This window comes from Talaromyces stipitatus, genomic scaffold (assembly GCF_000003125.1).
Source record: "Talaromyces stipitatus ATCC 10500 scf_1105507295527 genomic scaffold, whole genome shotgun sequence".
NCBI classification, from domain to species: domain Eukaryota; kingdom Fungi; phylum Ascomycota; class Eurotiomycetes; order Eurotiales; family Trichocomaceae; genus Talaromyces; species Talaromyces stipitatus.
Genome location: NW_002990114.1, coordinates 1,530,232 through 1,547,287, shown reverse-complemented (window position 1 = coordinate 1,547,287; position 17,056 = coordinate 1,530,232). Strand labels below are relative to the sequence as shown.

General features: G+C 43.0%; 5 protein-coding genes across 5 annotated transcripts, besides 4 other annotated features; 3 read left to right on the top strand and 2 right to left on the bottom strand.

Annotated features, from left to right (window-relative positions):
• Positions 1–1,043: 1,043 nt before the first annotated feature.
• On the bottom strand, positions 1,044–1,452 carry TSTA_086120 (uncharacterized protein; the record flags this gene model as incomplete). The annotated part of the gene is made up of 3 exons (XM_002478299.1): positions 1,044–1,250; positions 1,305–1,357; positions 1,437–1,452. The coding sequence occupies 3 exons, from the start codon at positions 1,450–1,452 to the stop codon at positions 1,044–1,046; spliced, it is 276 nt and encodes a 91-aa protein (XP_002478344.1).
• A 793-nt stretch (positions 1,453–2,245) lies between these two features.
• Positions 2,246–2,692: a mobile genetic element.
• A 708-nt stretch (positions 2,693–3,400) lies between these two features.
• Positions 3,401–4,852: a mobile genetic element.
• Positions 3,519–5,155, top strand: TSTA_086110 (pogo transposable element, putative; the record flags this gene model as incomplete). Its single annotated transcript, XM_002478298.1, has 2 exons — positions 3,519–3,578; positions 3,728–5,155. The coding sequence occupies 2 exons, from the start codon at positions 3,519–3,521 to the stop codon at positions 5,153–5,155; spliced, it is 1,488 nt and encodes a 495-aa protein (XP_002478343.1).
• Positions 5,156–5,182: 27 nt separating this feature from the next.
• Positions 5,183–5,218: a sequence feature (AT_rich).
• Positions 5,219–5,376: 158 nt separating this feature from the next.
• Positions 5,377–5,413: a microsatellite.
• A 3,752-nt stretch (positions 5,414–9,165) lies between these two features.
• On the top strand, positions 9,166–10,701 carry TSTA_086100 (oxidoreductase, zinc-binding dehydrogenase family, putative; the record flags this gene model as incomplete). Its single annotated transcript, XM_002478297.1, has 3 exons — positions 9,166–9,548; positions 9,627–10,075; positions 10,127–10,701. 3 exons carry the CDS (start codon positions 9,166–9,168, stop codon positions 10,699–10,701), a joined length of 1,407 nt encoding a protein of 468 aa, XP_002478342.1.
• Positions 10,702–11,298: 597 nt separating this feature from the next.
• TSTA_086090 (flavin-binding monooxygenase, putative) lies at positions 11,299–13,284 on the bottom strand (the record flags this gene model as incomplete). The annotated part of the gene is made up of 3 exons (XM_002478296.1): positions 11,299–12,603; positions 12,662–12,922; positions 12,982–13,284. 3 exons carry the CDS (start codon positions 13,282–13,284, stop codon positions 11,299–11,301), a joined length of 1,869 nt encoding a protein of 622 aa, XP_002478341.1.
• Positions 13,285–14,257: 973 nt separating this feature from the next.
• Positions 14,258–16,932, top strand: TSTA_086080 (urea active transporter, putative; the record flags this gene model as incomplete). Its single annotated transcript, XM_002478295.1, has 11 exons — positions 14,258–14,403; positions 14,460–14,531; positions 14,592–14,723; positions 14,783–15,025; positions 15,082–15,325; positions 15,463–15,510; positions 15,561–15,629; positions 15,690–16,106; positions 16,161–16,295; positions 16,368–16,622; positions 16,681–16,932. 11 exons carry the CDS (start codon positions 14,258–14,260, stop codon positions 16,930–16,932), a joined length of 2,013 nt encoding a protein of 670 aa, XP_002478340.1.
• Between the last annotated feature and the right edge of the window lie 124 nt (positions 16,933–17,056).

Here is a 17,056-nt window from a genome sequence, read left to right as displayed (position 1 = left end):
ACAGAATAGATCCTTGAATCAAACTCGGATTATCATACATATCTACTCAGTAGATTGACTCCGTTTAAGCCACGGCTTTCACAAACCGATTCATCTGAACATTCTTGCTGACGCAGCTTGGTGTTACCCGAGGTTCCGTTCGTCATACGTCTAGGTATGATCGGGTTGTACAGTGGCTTGCACATGTTCTCTGATTGCTGATTGTCGGTTCACTGTCGGAAGGATTGTTCAGATCTTGACTGATACAACAATAACTACCGGTTGGGATGGGGATCTATTACATGGGATACAGATCTTGGGCTTCAATTAATAGGAGGTCTTGTGACGATGATAGCCACACTCAGTACGATCCAGGCTGCAGTTTGCATGTTCAAGGTCCTTCGTTTAAATGATCGTTGAGTATCTACTAAGTATAACGGTCTAGGTCTCGTCCTGTCGTAGAATCCTGATGCTTTCGGTTCCAGTTTAGTACTCCTGAGTATTTGGTGTATCCACGAAGAAGTGTCTTCGTGTCCAATGTATGTTGCCTATACGCGTAGATATCTAATGGGAAATTTGATATTTGACTCGTGAAAGTGGGAAGATATCTCAAATGCTCCTTTAACTTTAAGTCATAACCAATATATTTAAGCTTATTAAATAGGATTTAATAGTTAATTAGAATATTAATAGCCATACTCAACTAAAATATCTTATATTTTACTAGCTTAGTATTAACTATAAAAAGAGATTAAAAATTAGATATCTAGTATGACACTTGCCAATCTGCTTGATCCAAATACGCTGTCCTAGCTATCTCATACAAGAGGTGCTTCGCCGACAGGTAATATCGAGCATAAGGAGGAAAAATAGAAGAAGAAATATTGATCCAGACATTTGCGAGGCTTTTCATGTGAGGCACCTCTCCCCATCTGGCACCGATGTCTGATGATTTTCTAATATGGCGCCGATAGGGCTACAGCTCGGTGCCCTATCTGCGAGCCTGGAATGGGAGAAAACTCGCGCTTAGCTGTCACATTATCCCCTTCCTGAAATGCTTGCCCTCAAGCGTTCGTAGCAGGAACGCGATCTTCCTTGTGATCTTCGACAAATCCGCCTTCCTTGGCGACTTTTAACCATATATCCAAGCGAACTGGTGAACCTGGCTTGTTGGAATACTGTTCATGGAAAGCCCTCAGGGCCAACGGTGCATTCTCTAGATATCCAGTAGGATACCACTTTGGATCCGGGTCATAACCTATCCAACTGACCTTATAGCGCAGGCTCTTCCACATAATTCAGGAATTCAATATTTTGTCAATCACCCACTTCAAATTCCTGTTGACCTGCAGCTCCGAGATGGTTCTTCCAATTAACCCTATAGTGGCTCTATGGAGGCGGCTACGTGGAGCTTGTCAGATAAGAATATCCAGTGCACTTTGACACCCTCTAGCAACTCCAGTTCGTATGCATTACTGACTTGATGAACAATCTTAAATAGCCCCTCACTCTGGTAATCTAAATTCCAGCTTGGACGACCTGTATCCCCTCCTTCGTTGTTATTATAAATCTAATCGTCTTTGGCAAAGCTGACATCTCTCTATTTTCTATTTGTTTGCCGTGTTTGATGTTCATATACTGTCTTTACATTCTGCTGAGCATACTCCCAGATATTCTGAATCCGCTTTCTCTGCTTCTTTTCTATTTAAGATGAGACTCCGGGACGGTCCCAGTTTAATCCAATTAAAGGATTCATTGTTGATAGCCTTTCTTGACTATGAATAAAGACATTCTGTTACGGGCTAGTCCCGCCTAATGCTCACTATAAGGGCATATTCGAATAGAAAACGTAACACGAGGAAAGGAAAGAGAAAGAAAACAACAAGTTCTTCACGCATGTACAATCTTATATAGGCAAGGGAATCGGGAGCTTCTGACGGGCTTCTCTCTAGGAATAGCCTCATGTCCGGGTTGCTGAGATTGTTGGGGTTACCGGAGATCGACAGAGAGCGCTATTGTCAATATCCGGCCGGATATTGGGTGTCCACTCGTGATCTGGGAATAGCTTCATGTTCGGGGCTGTCGGGGATCGGCGAAAGGCGCTATTGTCAACATCCGTGAGGGCTTCGCCCGAACATGCTCATGAGGTCAGCTCATAACACATTCCCACAGACTCTTGAGGGAGACATGCTGCTGTAAATCTATAATAGGAAATATCTGAACTAACTATCGTCGCAAAATTGACGCAGGGTCAGATGCGCTGCTGTAGATATTGATTTGTTATCTTAGTTTGTCTCTCAGCTTGCACATGCCTCGCTGGAGACTTTTTAATCTTTATATGTAGGATTTAGTAGACTTTATTCTAGAATTTAGCTATAAATTGTCCGCCTCTATCTGATATAATACTATCTGGTAATCTAGTCTACGGAAAAATATATCTATTCCGCAGTTTTGCTATGTTCTTTGCTGTTATTGTCTTTCGGCATAGTATGGATACTAGTCGCTTGCTCAGGCGATCTACTGTAACAAAAACTGTATCGTAACCGTGTCAGTCCCTCGGGAATTCTATAAAGTCTACAGACAGGCGCTGCTAGGGTTGATCTAGAATAGGAAGTAATTGAAGCAATCTTGGAACCCAATCTCAGCTTGTATTCGTACATTTACATGTCTTGCGGTTATGTAAATGACTTACTATGTTCTTGCTGAGCGCCGGTACTTAGGTATGATTGAGATAGATACCAACAGTAAGTGAGATAGTAGAGCACTTTCTATTCCATTACACAAAGTGGACAACAATGAGAGAAGGTATACTACGGTGTATAGAAACAAGAAAAGGGAGTTTGTCACTCTACCTTGGAGGAAAAGCATGATCTGGTCCAGATTAAAGCGGTAAAAAGAATTAGATATACAATGTTAATAGGAAGGCTTGACACAGAACAGGAACATAAACAGAGTCAGTCATACTAGAACGAACATTAACTAAGCGTTCCTACTTTCATGTACGGTAGACTCCGCTACAGCTGCACACTTAGAGAAGATAGCCTTTGAGTTGGTCTATCAATCTTATCTCACTAGATCTTGGGAACCCTAGTTCAATGAAGTCTTAATTGCAAATACCAAGACACCATGCCAAAGCAGGAAGAGCATGGGGCTTTTAGGAGGATAGGTCGGAAACACGAATTGCATGTATCTGGCGCACTATCGTTCCCGATCACTCGATGCCTCCGATCACTCGATGCCCGTTTTACCCCGCTCCTACAAATAACATTCAAAATTCGATAATATGGTCAACGAAGCAGATATTTTAAAGGCAATTAGTGATCTAGAATCGCAAAAAAACGCCTCAATATGCCAAAACTGCCAGAAAATATAATCTTGAGCCTTCGACCCTAAGGCGCCGGTATAAAGGCCAGACCGTATCAAACTCCTTACAGATGCCCAAGAAGAAGTTCTTCTTCATCATATCTCGAAGCTCTCGTCGCGTGGATTACCTCCAACGCCTCAAATTCTCCGAAATCTTGTTGTAGAGCTTCTACAACATGATGTTGGGGAGTGCTGGATTCGTCGATTCTGTCACCGCTACCACGATCGAATTGACAGTGTTTATCTGAAAGCAATTGATCATTCTCGCAAAGTCGCTGATAACTCAGTACATTTTGAACATTTTTATAATACAGTATGAACTTTTTGACTGATTTCTTCTTTGAATTTTCGTTGATATGTTATCTAACTAACAAATATACTAAAGCTCACAGAGAAAGTCAAAAAATATCGCATCAGCCCATCAAATACCTATAACTTTGATGAGAAAGGATTCAATATAGGCCTCTGTCGTACTGAAAAGCGGATTGTCTCAAAATCTCAGCTCTGTTTAAAGAAATTACTTGGTGCAATTCAAGACGGGAGCACAGAATTTATTACTCTTATTGCATGTATTTGTGCTAATGGAATAGCAATTCCTCCAGCTCTTATTTACCAAGGCGAGTCAGGAGATCTACAAGATACTTGGCTTAAAGATTTTGACGGCTCAAGAGAGAAGGCATACTTTGCAACTTCTGAAAAGGGTTGGACAAATGAAGAGCTTGGATTTTCATGGCTAACCAAGATCTTTGACCCTCATACAAAGGCAAAAGCAGGCAATTCAAAGCGCCTTCTGCTTACAGATGGTCATTCAAGCCATGTTAATCTTCGTTTTATCGAATACTGTGATCGAAACAATATAATTCTCGGTATTTTACCTCCACACTCTACGCATCGATTACAGCCGCTTGACGTTGGAATCTTTCCACCTCTTGCAGGTGCTTATTCCCATGAGATTGATCGACTTACTCAATCGAGTAGTGGATTTTCAAGGATAACAAAAGCATCCTTTTGGCGATTATTCTATGCTGCATGGAAATCAACTTTAACATTGCAAAACATTCGATCAGCTTTTGCTGCACCGGGCATTCACCCTTTCAACCCACCAAAGGTTCTTAACATTCTCAAAAAAAAGACGCCATCGCCAATCTCAAGCGATATTGAAAATAAACGAAAGTCTCCAGGATCTGTTCGAGCAATTCGTCGTACACTCAAAGCCATTCGACAGGAAAAGAGTGATCTATCGGAGGCTACACAACTTGCTCTTAAAGCACTTCAAAAATATGCGGTACAGAATGAAATACTTGAACATCAGCAGCAAGGCTTGGTCGATGCATTAATTGGAGAGAAAAAAAGGCAGAAGCGAGGCCGGCCACTGGGTTTAATTAATAAGGATAATCCCGGTGAGGCACAATTCTTCTCACCAGGTAGAATTGAAGCTGCACGACAGCAAATACAAAATATTGAGTTACAAAAGGAACAAGGAAAGATCGAGGCAGCAAACCGACGTACACAAAAGGCATTTGCGCGCCAACAGAAGGCCCAAGAGATCCAGGAACGGCGAGAGACTCGAATCCGTGAACGAGAGGAGAAAAGGCGTCAAAAAGAACTTGAAAAGGAGCAACTTCGCGTGGCCCGGGAAGCCCAGAAGGAGGTAAAGCGAGCTAAAGAAAGGCCAGCAAAGCAGGTAAACACTAAAAAGAGGCGATACAGTAAGGTTATCGAGAGTAATGAGGAGGTTTCTTCAAAGAGGCCAAAAACAGGCATATCTCGTTCTGGGCGAGCGATCAACCTACCTATACGATTTAGGGATTAGATACTTATGCTGGTTTGTTCACCACACATTTTTATCTAATAATCTTAATTTTAATAATTATAACTTCATTTGTTGAAGATATATTATAAATTATAGAGCTTGGAGCAATTTTCGGAAGGGCGGGCATCGAGTGATCGGAGGCATCGAGTGATCGGGAACGATAGTGCCCTACTGGTAAGTTATAGGGTTAACCCCTCGGTCCCCTCCAGGCGTAATAAACATCATTCATTCATCCATTCATTCATCCATTCATTCATTTGCTCCAGTGTTAGCTGATAACTACTTTGGTACTAATTAATAATTCATTCTTTGCTAGCTGTATACGTACACTTAAACTATCTTAGTCTTCACCTAATAGTTGCGACAGGTCCGAAACATTAGACCCATTGATCTCACCTTAGTATAGAGACTTCTCCTAGGCGTTGTCATTCTCTGAATTCTTATTAGCTTCATCCATTTTCTCTATAGCTTTCAAATCACGGGTCTTCTTAAGAGACACTTATTAACTTAATAGCATGGCAACTTGCAGTTGAAGTATTTATTCTTTTCTATTAGCTGCTTTCATTCAGCGTATGAGAGGTTATTGCGAGACGCCTTATCTTTGGGCTTAGAGCTGGATTTATTACCAGTACAGTTACTATCCTTGTTGTTAGTGTTTCTATAGTGATGGGGATGAGCATAATTTTCTCCCTCTGCTATCTATTTTAACTGATTGGTAGCCGTGTGGTATTCTTGTATAAAGGCTTCATAGGAAATTGAGCTATCGATGCTCTCTTTGACCATGGCACACTGCATCTCAAAGGACAGCTTGTAATAAAACTCCTCCTTCCATTCTGCATGGGAAAATCCTGATTCTTGTGCAAGTAAACTTTGATAGAAAGGTCTAAAACTTCATCTCTTTCATGACCCATTGGTGTAGTTCCATCTTGGCATTGATCACTTGATTCTTGTCTAAATACGGAATTTTTAAATAATTGAAGATCTCCTGGATGTTACAGTACTACTTTGGGGAATCCTTGGAATTGGGGGAGGAGGTGATTTGCGGCTTTACTCTTACATATACTCTTTACATAAGCCGTACAAGTGAGAGCAGCAGGATAATAATCAATATTAGCCTCGAGCTTGTTCTCAACATCGATAAGTTATAATCTAAACTTTAGATCTTGTCCATTCGAAAGTGGCTATCCATCTGGGATCTTAATGCTCTTCTTTTTTCCACCTATAGAGACTGCCAACTGCGCATAGCATTGTTACGCTCCTCAATTAATTCTACTATAACGCGGTGATGCTTCTTTAACTGGTTTTTGAGATTTTTATTCTTCTCTAGGATGGTCATATCACCTACCTTAGTATTGTGTTGGTGGCTCTCTGCCTCCTCCAGTCTACGCTCTAACATGGTGGGGTGATTGTACAAAACTGTTAAATAGGATATCTAGATGTTGAGCTGTGAGAGACTGGAATTTGTTCCTACTCAAGGGTCCTCGGGTTTTGTCGTCCAAATCAAGTTCTTCAAGGTTGAGTGTCAGACGTCTACCAGTCTTACTAGTCTTTACGTCTCTTGTAGTTTTATCTCTAGGAGCCATCCCGACTGCCCCCTTCTTGGGTAGGTCTTGCTATATTGTTAGCTTCTCTAATCTCATGTAATCAATAAATGAAAATGTAGGAATAGCATATTCCCGAAGTATTCAATATGGGAGGAGATAAAAGGGGGATAAAAGGAAGTGAGTTAGAGGCGGCAGCTGTAGTTAGCCTAGCTTGGTTAGCTCGGCTTTGTTTACCTACACCTAGGTAGCTGAGCTCCTTTGGAGACTGGAGGAAGACACAACTGAATACAACAACCTCGAGCCTACACTTTACCTGTGTGCACACCCCTGTGATACCAACAGAAAAAGTGGTAATAGAAAAAAGAAGAAGAAAGACTTAGTGCTTAAGTGTTGATGATTAGGCTTTCAGAGTACAAAAGGGTAAAAGGGAGACATAAAAAGTATTCCTACGATCAGAGTGTTAGGCAATGAAGATGCTTGCTTTGCTGATTTGCATGAAATAATGAAGTAGAAAGGTGATTCTCAATATTATGTGATACTTGTCAATCTGCTTGATTCGAATACACTATCCTAACTATCTCATACAAGAGGTGCTTCGTCGACAGGCAATATCGAGCATAAGGAGGGAAATAGAAGAAATATTGCTCCAGACATCTGCGAGGCTGTTCGTGTGAGGCACCTCTCCCCATCTGGCACTGACTGATGTTGAGATGATTTCCTAATACGGCGCCGATAGGGCTACAGCTCGGTGCCCTATCTGCGAGCCAGGAACGGAAGGGAACTCGCGCTCCGCCGTCACATCTAGTGATTCCCTAGCTCCGGTATGATTACATACAGATTTCTATACACTTGTGTTACAGAATGTTCCATAATTGCAAGTAGCAGTACCTTTGTATGGTGACTAACTACGTACCCCTAACCCTACCTGGCCCTAATAATAAGTCCTAGCCACTGGTTTTTCTGCTTGGGGCAAGTCGCTACGATCATGGGTATCTCTGATGGCAGGATACTTAGAAATTGATAACGATGTCTTCAATCATTGCTTGGATCAGCGGGCAGCGGAATGGTATAGTTATAACTTTGGATGAATCCGCGAGGCCAATCCGAAGTCCCATTGATCGACGCGTTACAAGACGTGTCGGCGCCGGAAAAGAGATGCCAGTAGACATGAGGAGGAATCCTATTGATAATTGGTTTCATACAGCTGCACATACATAGATTGCTCCTGCTGCGGAGATATTCCAGCAAAGCAATTCATATTCTCTACTAGAGAAAGGCTCCCGAGTTGTAGCGCTAGTGAATTTTGGAAGCTATACCAAGCAGAAGTTCTGACAGGAAGCACTTATGATCGTATAATCATAATACCCACCTTAATATTCACCCTTGTGGTTACATTATGGAATACTTAATCCCTCGATAGTTCTTGCTTTTGACTCTGTATGTCACATCCACCAACCAATTTGGATCTGACTTTCCTCTTTCGGTGAATCCTCGGTATTGCTATTCGGACCTAGCTGTCGTCTAGGGCCTGGTAGATTATGAGGTTCACGACGGTGACTCTAATATTTGTCGACCTAGTTACAGAGTGAATGAGCGATATGCATTCTAGACCTAATATGTGTGTATAAGGTATCCAAGCATAATATAAATATAGCGACCAGAGAAAATACGTTCATGTGATCTCCAAGCCCTAATTGATGGAGGCAGTTGAATTGTACCGTGTATTGGTAATACTATTTCTCTAACTTGTATCGTTGTCGATACAGAGTATTACCGCAACCAGATACGTGGTAAAATTTTACCCAAATTAGGAAATATTTGATATCATCACGCAATTCCTCCCCCGTCGTTGGCAATGTTCTCCTACACCATCTAGATAATAACGATTGGCCGGCAAGACACAGCACGTTTATAGACAAAAGCTGAGGATAAGAACGGCGATTTGACCGAATCACAATCATTGTCGTTGCCATGCTCAGTGAAATCACGACATTTGGTCTCCTCTTCGTACAAGAGTGGGAATGCCCCATCTTTATAGAGCTGATCTTAACGTTAATATATAGCAAGTAATCTATACTCGCATTTAATACGCTCATTTTTCTTATCTTGGGGTAACGGATTCAATCTAGACAAGAAATGACGCGACAAAGATCCATTTCCCCTCCTATATCGCAATCTTGTTCACGTAAGCCATCAACGAGTCAGCCAGATGTCCCTGTTTATAATGACTTCTTTTTGTACATTGACTCCTGTTACCGGAGGTGTCTTAATGTCCTCATATGCGTAATCGGTGTCGTTATCAAATCTATCCCAGTTCAACTTGCCGTCACAGTACACCCACAATTACCGACTCCAACACTCACTCAAACGGGGATACCTATACACATGAGGGACAATCGCGAAAGTAGCTTTTTTCTTCGCAGGGTTCGGCGACCACTTTCAGTGTGCAAAAGTAATATACTCAAAATGGCAACGACAACGACTACATGGATAACGACGACCGATTCTATATCCCACAAACATGACTTTACGGAGTCGAGAAACGATTCATATTTGAGAAGCAGCAGCAGCACTCTACGGCCCTTACCCCTTACAGAAGAACAAAATATTATAAAGAAAGAGGCATATACGGAAACCGCTGAAATAAAGACTACAAACATCGAGCAACATTCAGTTCCTGTTCCGGTTGTCGATAAATTGGCTGCGACACAGAATGCGCTGCTGCTACATGCTATAAAAGAAAAATATACGCTTGTGACGGATCATGCGATTCCCTCTATACATCATCAGGATGAGATTCTTATTGAAGTTTCGGCTATTGGATTGAATCCAATCGACTGGAAAGCGCCGTATGTTCTTTTTTTTTTTTTTAATCTCTTCCCGGGAATAAAATAAACGAGCAACAAAAAGCTGATGATTCTATATAGTGCTTTTAACTTTGGTATTCCTAGTTTACCCTGGGTTTTTGGTCGCGATTTGGCTGGCAAAGTCATCAAAACCTCTTCTTCATCTTCCCGACTGCAAGTTGGCGACCTTGTGCTCGTCCCCTCGACAGATTATCGTGACATTCGCAAAGCGGCATTTCAAGAATACGCCGTGACCACGCACTATAACGCAGCTAAGATTCCGCCGACAACATCGATACACGGTGGAGCATCAATAGGCGTTGCTTATGTAGCGGCGGCGTTGGCATTGGGAGTTTCGTTTGGTCTAGACTTTGGGCTTGCGCGGAGCGTTCCGGGACCGGACTTGAGGACTATATTAAAGAGTGTGAATGCGCAGGATATTCCAGAGGATGTTCGTCCGGAGTGTCTTCCTTCATCAGAAGCAGGGGCTGAACGAGTGAAGAAGGGTGATTGGATAGCTATATGGGGAGGTAGGCAATCTCTTTTCCCTATCCAAAACTTTGTCAGCTGACAAAGTACAGCATCTACAACTACAGGCTACATAGCCTTACAACTTGCAAAACTTTGCGGACTCAAAGTCATATGTATAGCAGATATCGCCCGACACGGGCAAAGACTTCATGCTCTCGGTGCCGATATCCTAGTCGATCGACACGATACCAATCGCGCCGTTGATATAATCCGAGGAGTCACAAACGGTCAATTACGATTCGGCATCGACATTGTCGGACGCGACACAGCCACCATTTTAGAAAAGGCATTATCTCAACCTCATAAAGAGGGAGGAAACGAGCCGCAGTCTCACTTATTAGGTCTTACTGGATCACCAAAGGAGAAAAAGGACGGGATTGTCTATCATACTGTGCCTATCAAAATATTCCATGAATCTCCGCAAGTTGGTGAAGGGTTGGTTAAATGGTTGGAGAATCTGTTGGAGTATAAGGCGTTGACACCACCAGAAGTGGTTATTAGAGACGAGGGCGGTTTAGGCGGAATTAACGATGCGTTGGATTTGTTGAGGAGTGGTGAAGTGAGTGGGAAGAGGATTGTTGTTGATTTGAGAAGGGGCGATGTCAAGCAGAGCACCATTCAATGATCTCGCTCCGGCGTCGGATTAACGTGTCATTCAATGTATATGTTTACGAATTTGCATTAGTATAGATTTGAGTAGAAAAAATGATACATTCTAGATAGAAGATTGATATCTCGGTGGACATGTGCCATGCAAACAGCTTTCCTGATGCTTATAGTAAGATGCCTTCAAAATCTCTATCCTCCTTATATAACCAGGTTGAATAATACCGTCGACGGACGTATCAATATGATGCACTCTTTTAAAATTTTCAACACGACGGCTTGTCCGATTTTTATTTCTTTCAAAGCTTTCTTGATTATCTATGGCGGTCACGCCATTATTCGACCGTCTTGCGTTCAATTTGTTAGTATGTAATTTCTGTATTTTTTGTATCCGGTATGGTTGTAATTTTGGTCTTTTAGGGCTTCGGAAGTAGACAGCAGTGAGGGGTTGCAATTCTCGCAGGTGAACATAGTTTTAACACTCTAATGAACATCGTGCTGCTTAACGAGTGTACTAGATTGACTGTATTAGGTGTAGACGCTGTACAATATCTGTAACCAGGCATTGTTTCGACGCTGTTGATAAACTGACATGAACTATCTAATTAACCCTTTACTATACATCCCACCAACCCTCAAAATGCGTCCTCAAATCAATATCATCCGTCTTTTTTAAATGCGGCGTCAAGTTGACACTGTCATCATTCAAACTCTCTCGAGTGGTCCACCCATTCCCAAGCCATGCGAATCGATTACCACTCTTGTTCGTATATGTATACTCGTAATCCTCCCATCTGGGATCTCTCAGGATATAGTTCACAGCAGCTGCGCTACCAGGGAACAAACCAACTACACGACCTCCAGGGATACCACCATTGTACCATGATGAGCAGTTCTTATTGCTTTCCGATGAATCGTCGTTCGCGGTCCACACAGTTCGCTCATAGAATTGCTCGGCGTACTCTTGGAAGTCATTTGTAGCCTCAAAAGAAGGTGTTATAGTGGCTATTCCCTGACTGCGTAATTTTCGAATCACTTTGGCGATGTATGTTACTTGATTTTCGACACTGTTGGGTACGGTGCCACTGAATCCGGAGGACGCCGGACCAAGAATCCAAGCGATATTGGGAATACCCGGCGCAGTGACTCCGAGGTAAGTCAATGGATACCCGTAGAGTCCATCGGGCTTCCATGCCTCTTGCAAATTGATCCCGTTCGCAACTATGGGGAAATGTGGCGCCATGTCGATATGCGCACCAGTAGAGCAGATCACGACATCCACTTCCCTCTCGGTTCCGTCCACAGTGACAATTCCCTTTTCTGTGAATTTCTGAATCCGGTCCTGGATATAGCTCACATTCGGCTTCGATAGAGCCTCCAAATAACCCGGTCCCGGAGTGGGACGACGACAATTAGGCGGGAAATCAGGGATAATCTTATCCACTAAACTAGGGTCAACTCGTTTAAGCATGAGTTCTGTCCATTTGGCACGAAGCTCCTTGTTTTGAGGGTGATTCTTGAAAATAACACCAAACCGACGGAAGTAGTCTGCTTCCACCTTCTTGCGATATTCAAGATATTTCTCTGAATCCCTGAATGACTCCTTATCTTCTTCGCTGATGAGATTTGGTTCAAGTCTGCGTACGCTGGCTGCATTGAACGAGTCCACGACCCAGGTACGGTTGCGGGCGTAGTGATCAATGTGACTACCTATTGGTTGTATAGATGGTAGAACTTGCAGACCGGAAGCGCCGTTGCCGATAAGTGCGATTCGTTTTCCTTTCAAATCGACGTTGTGGTTCCAGTTTGATGAGTGGAAGAGCGGGCCTTTAAATGATTCGATGCCCTCGTAGTCAGGAAGTTTCCAGGCATTGAAGTGACCTATGGCGGATATGACAAAGTCTAGTTTCTCTTCGTATACCTTCATCTACTTTTAGCTTCGTTGATTCTCCAAAAAAAAGACGAATTCACAATCTTACCTTATCAGTATTCAAATCTTTAATAGTCAATTTCCATTTGACTTCGTCATTGAACCATTCCACTTTCAAGACTCTTTGCTTTGATTTCAAACGTTCATAAACACCATATTTCTTAGCCACACCCTGCCAATATTCCCGAATTTCATGACCCTGTGCGAATTCCTCGGTCCATTGAGTATTTGGTGCGAAGTTGGATTGGTATACATGCGCAGGAATATCGCAACGAACACCGGGATATGTATTCTCAAACCACGTTCCGCCCTATGAAATGGGCATCAGTCGCTAGAACTTGGACAAGTAGGTGTATTATTGTAACTCACAACATCCGCATTCTTGTCGTATACAGTCAAGTCGATACCAGGTAGCTTTGCACTTAACAATGCTGCTGCAGAGATGCCTGATAAACCTGCACCGATTATCCCGACTTTGATATCGCGAACTTGATCGATAGGATGTTCCTCAATCGCGAATTTGGGCTTGGAATTGGTTGCCTCTTTTGCCTCAACCTTCGTCTCTGGAAGAGGGGAAACGCTTGTTTTCAAGGTCGTTTTGATTTCATTCGAGTCAATCGCATGGCCGTTTACGACCGTAACGGGGACCGGATTCTCTTGGACGAGAGTCATTGCGGTAGAATCGCACTATCAATATTCACCCAAATATGAGATAGAAAGAAAATTATCAAACATCATGACAAGAGGTGATCTCGCCAGAGATATACCTTTTGAAACAGTGCATCTATGTTCCGAGTCTCGCCATCATGCAATCACGTTATTCGCGATCCGATAGCAGAATATCGAATGCCCCTCAGTGGATCGAGACTTCTTAACAACACGATAGTTACTTGACAAAGAGCGCTGCTATGTGTGTTGCTGTAAATTACCAAGAAACAAACTGTTCTGTGTAATGAACCGTACAGTAAATGTTATTTCAATACAACAGTTGAAATACCGGAACATGTACTGAAAAGAACGTATCTTATCCGTTATTAGGGCATCTACAATCACATGACATACACTGCAAACTGAGGACTTGCGACGATCTTACATTGACGAGAAAACAAGCTCCACACGCTAATTCACCCAGAAGATCATTCCTAATTAAAACAGTCGAATTTCCTGGGTCGGAAACTATCGCGATTGAGGCCGTTTCCCACCAGCCTAAGCTACACGCCGGCTTACCTTCCGAAAATCAAGGATCTCTTCCCATCGATAGTCAAACTTCCTAAGATTTGTGCTCGGCTTTCGCTGTAGTGAGTGTACTGTGGAGTACTATGGTGTCATGTATATGTTCAAGGCTGATTCTCTCGTTCAGAGCATGGGGTGGGTTCATGCCAAGCAAAAAGTTCAACGAGATACGTGCTTGATCTCAAAAGAATGCTCCGAAATGCGCAGGAAAGCTACGTCGAGTCAGAGAGAGTTTTTACGACGCGTTAGGTACTGATAAGTAATCTTCCTGTTAGCTCGTTATACACTACGTGAGCTATCATGTGAACCAGGAAAAGTACATAAGTAGAATTTGAGAAAGTATATATAGCAAGTAATACCTCTGCGGTTCTCCTCCAAAGATCGACGATCAGAAAGCCTATCCTTGTAGAAGATGTCGTCTGAAAGTCTTGTCCCTCTCTCCCAGGGAGCTGGATATGGTGTTGTGGTGGGCATCGGTCTGGTTTTTGGTATCGGCATGGTACTGGTCAACCGTTTTCTCGAGCGATATCTCAATGAAAAGTCAGACCATACGGAGATGTAAGTCAACTAACTCGCTCGGCTCAAAATATCTGTGCATACTAATCATTTTTCAGGTTCATGGTTGCGAACCGCAGCGTGGGAACAGGGTTGACAGCGTCGGCTGTGGTATCGTCTTGGATGTGGGCGTATGTACTTGCCCGTTACACATTTGCCAGATTATTACTGAAAAGGACCGTTTCGTTTAGGACTGCTATTATCTGGACTACAGCCCAAGGCTACCTGTATGGAATTGCAGCTCCATTTTGGTATGCGGCTGGAGTTTCCATCCAGATTGCGTTGATGACAGTTTTGGCTATTCATGCCAAAGTCAAGGTGCCGTAAGTATTACATCCAGTCAACTAGTGAATTTACTTGCTGATTAATGTTCAATAAATAGTAATGGACATACTGTTCTAGAGATCGTGCGATTGCGTTATGGCACGGCGGCACATATCATTTACATCTTCCTCTGCTTCGCCACGAATTTATTATCCGTCACTGCAATGATTCTCGGCGCTGCAGGTGTAATAACCTCACTGACAGGAATGCATATTGTTGCTTCAACCTTTTTATTGCCCCTAGGTGTGATTGTTTATACGGTTGCAGGAGGACTGAAGGCGACTTTCTTGACTGATTATGTGTATGTCTATAGAGATATTGATACATACAACGAGAGTGCTAACAAGTATAGGATAGACACACGCTGATTGTTATGGTAATTCTGGCATTCCTCACTATCAAAGTGATCAACAATTCAGCCATCACCGGCCTCAGCTCTTTCTACGATGTGTTAGTCGAAGCGGACAAGACAAGAGACATCCCGGGAAACTATAAGGGCTCCATTCTCTCATTCAAATCGAAGAGTTCTATTATTTTTGGCTTGGTTCATTCTTTCGGAGACTTTGCTCTGGTATTATGGATACGAGTTTTTGGCAGAAGGGTACGTGGCCGATCTCTAGGAAACAACTAGAGGCCTCTGACAACATGTTACAGGGTTTGCTGCCGATACAGCAGCTACAATGGTGAGCTCCCAGGTTGGCTAATGACCTAAGCAAATTCTAACTAAAGACACAATAGCCAGGATATATGCTAGGAGGAATTGCTTATTTCGCGGTGCCGTGGGCTGTAAGTACAATTCATCGGTGCTAGCGATGTATTCAACTAATGCAACATAGGTTGGAACAACCACTGGTCTCGCTGCGATTGCCTTGGAAAGATCTCCTATATTCCCAACGTACCCAAGAGTAAGACTCCCTTGAGTACTTCCTGTACAGATCGATACTAACTAAATATCCGACAACCAGTTGATGACGACGGAAGAAATCAACGCTGGCTACGTCCTCCCGTACACCGTCATGGCCATAGCCGGAAAAGGAGGTGCCTGGGCATTACTTCTCGTCGTGTTCATGTGCGTGACCAGCACAACTTCCGCTGAATTGATTGCCGTTTCCAGTATATTCTCTTTCGACATCTACCGGACTTATATCAACCCGAAAGCCCAAGATCATCAGGTCATTCGAGTATCTCACTGGACGGTTATCGTTTTCGGGGTTTTTGCATCTGCGTTTGCAACTGCTCTTCACTACGGAGGCATTGATTTGAATTGGATGGGATACTTTTTGGCTACGATTATCTGTCCGGGGATGTTTCCGTTGGCTTTTACTATACTGTGGAAAAAGCAATCTGCACCAGCTGCGACTATTGCTCCGCTTTTAGGCTTGGTGAGGCACTTTTGTAATGCATGATATACCATGAATTCTAATGGGTGAAATCAGGCAAGTGGTATTGCGGTCTGGTTGGGAACTGCGTACGCATATAGTGGGGAGTTGAGCATCTTATCCACAGAGGCACAATTGCCTTGTCTCTGGGGAGCGCTCACTTCGACGTTCTCTTCGGCAATCTACTCGATTGTGATAACCTATATCAAGGCATGATCATACATTTATCACCTTCTACCTGAAATTCTAACTGAAGAACTATAGCCCGATGACTTTGACTGGAGAGTGTTCCTACTATTGAGCGAGGTCAAAGACGAAAGTGACGAAGATACCTCAACAAACAGTCCCGTCAAAGATATTAAAGATCTCAATAGTGTCACGCATCCATATCCGCCTCAGGAGTTGAAACGAATGAACCGAGCTGCTACTCTAGCAGCTATCTTCAGCGCGATAATCGGGCTTGTTACCTGGGTCGTATGGCCATTGCCATTATACAGGGACTACATATTTGGTAAATCAGTACGTTCTGATATAATGTCTTCATATATGAATGTATCTTCCTAGCTGACTGATTTAGTTCTTCATGGGTTGGACCGCTGTTTCAGAGATATGGTTATTCTTCTGCATTCTGGTTGCGGTCGTATATCCAGTCGTTGATGGTCGTAAAGTCCTGGCACGTGCATTCACCCTGTTCTATCAATCTCTCTCAGGGAAGAAAGATTTACAGTCAACTAGTCCGCAAGGTGAGACCTCTCCATCTCCTGCAGAGGTGAAAGAAGCTGCTGTCTCCGTTCAGAACCGTTCGGGGGTTTTGGAAAAGTCGGACTAAGCTCTTGCATGGAAGTCTCCTTGAAGGATCAAAAAATGGGAGGATATAGCGATTAAGTTGTCTCGCTTGGTGAGAAGTGGTGAGAGCAGGTATATAGAGCATAGACTTAAAATACAATACAGTA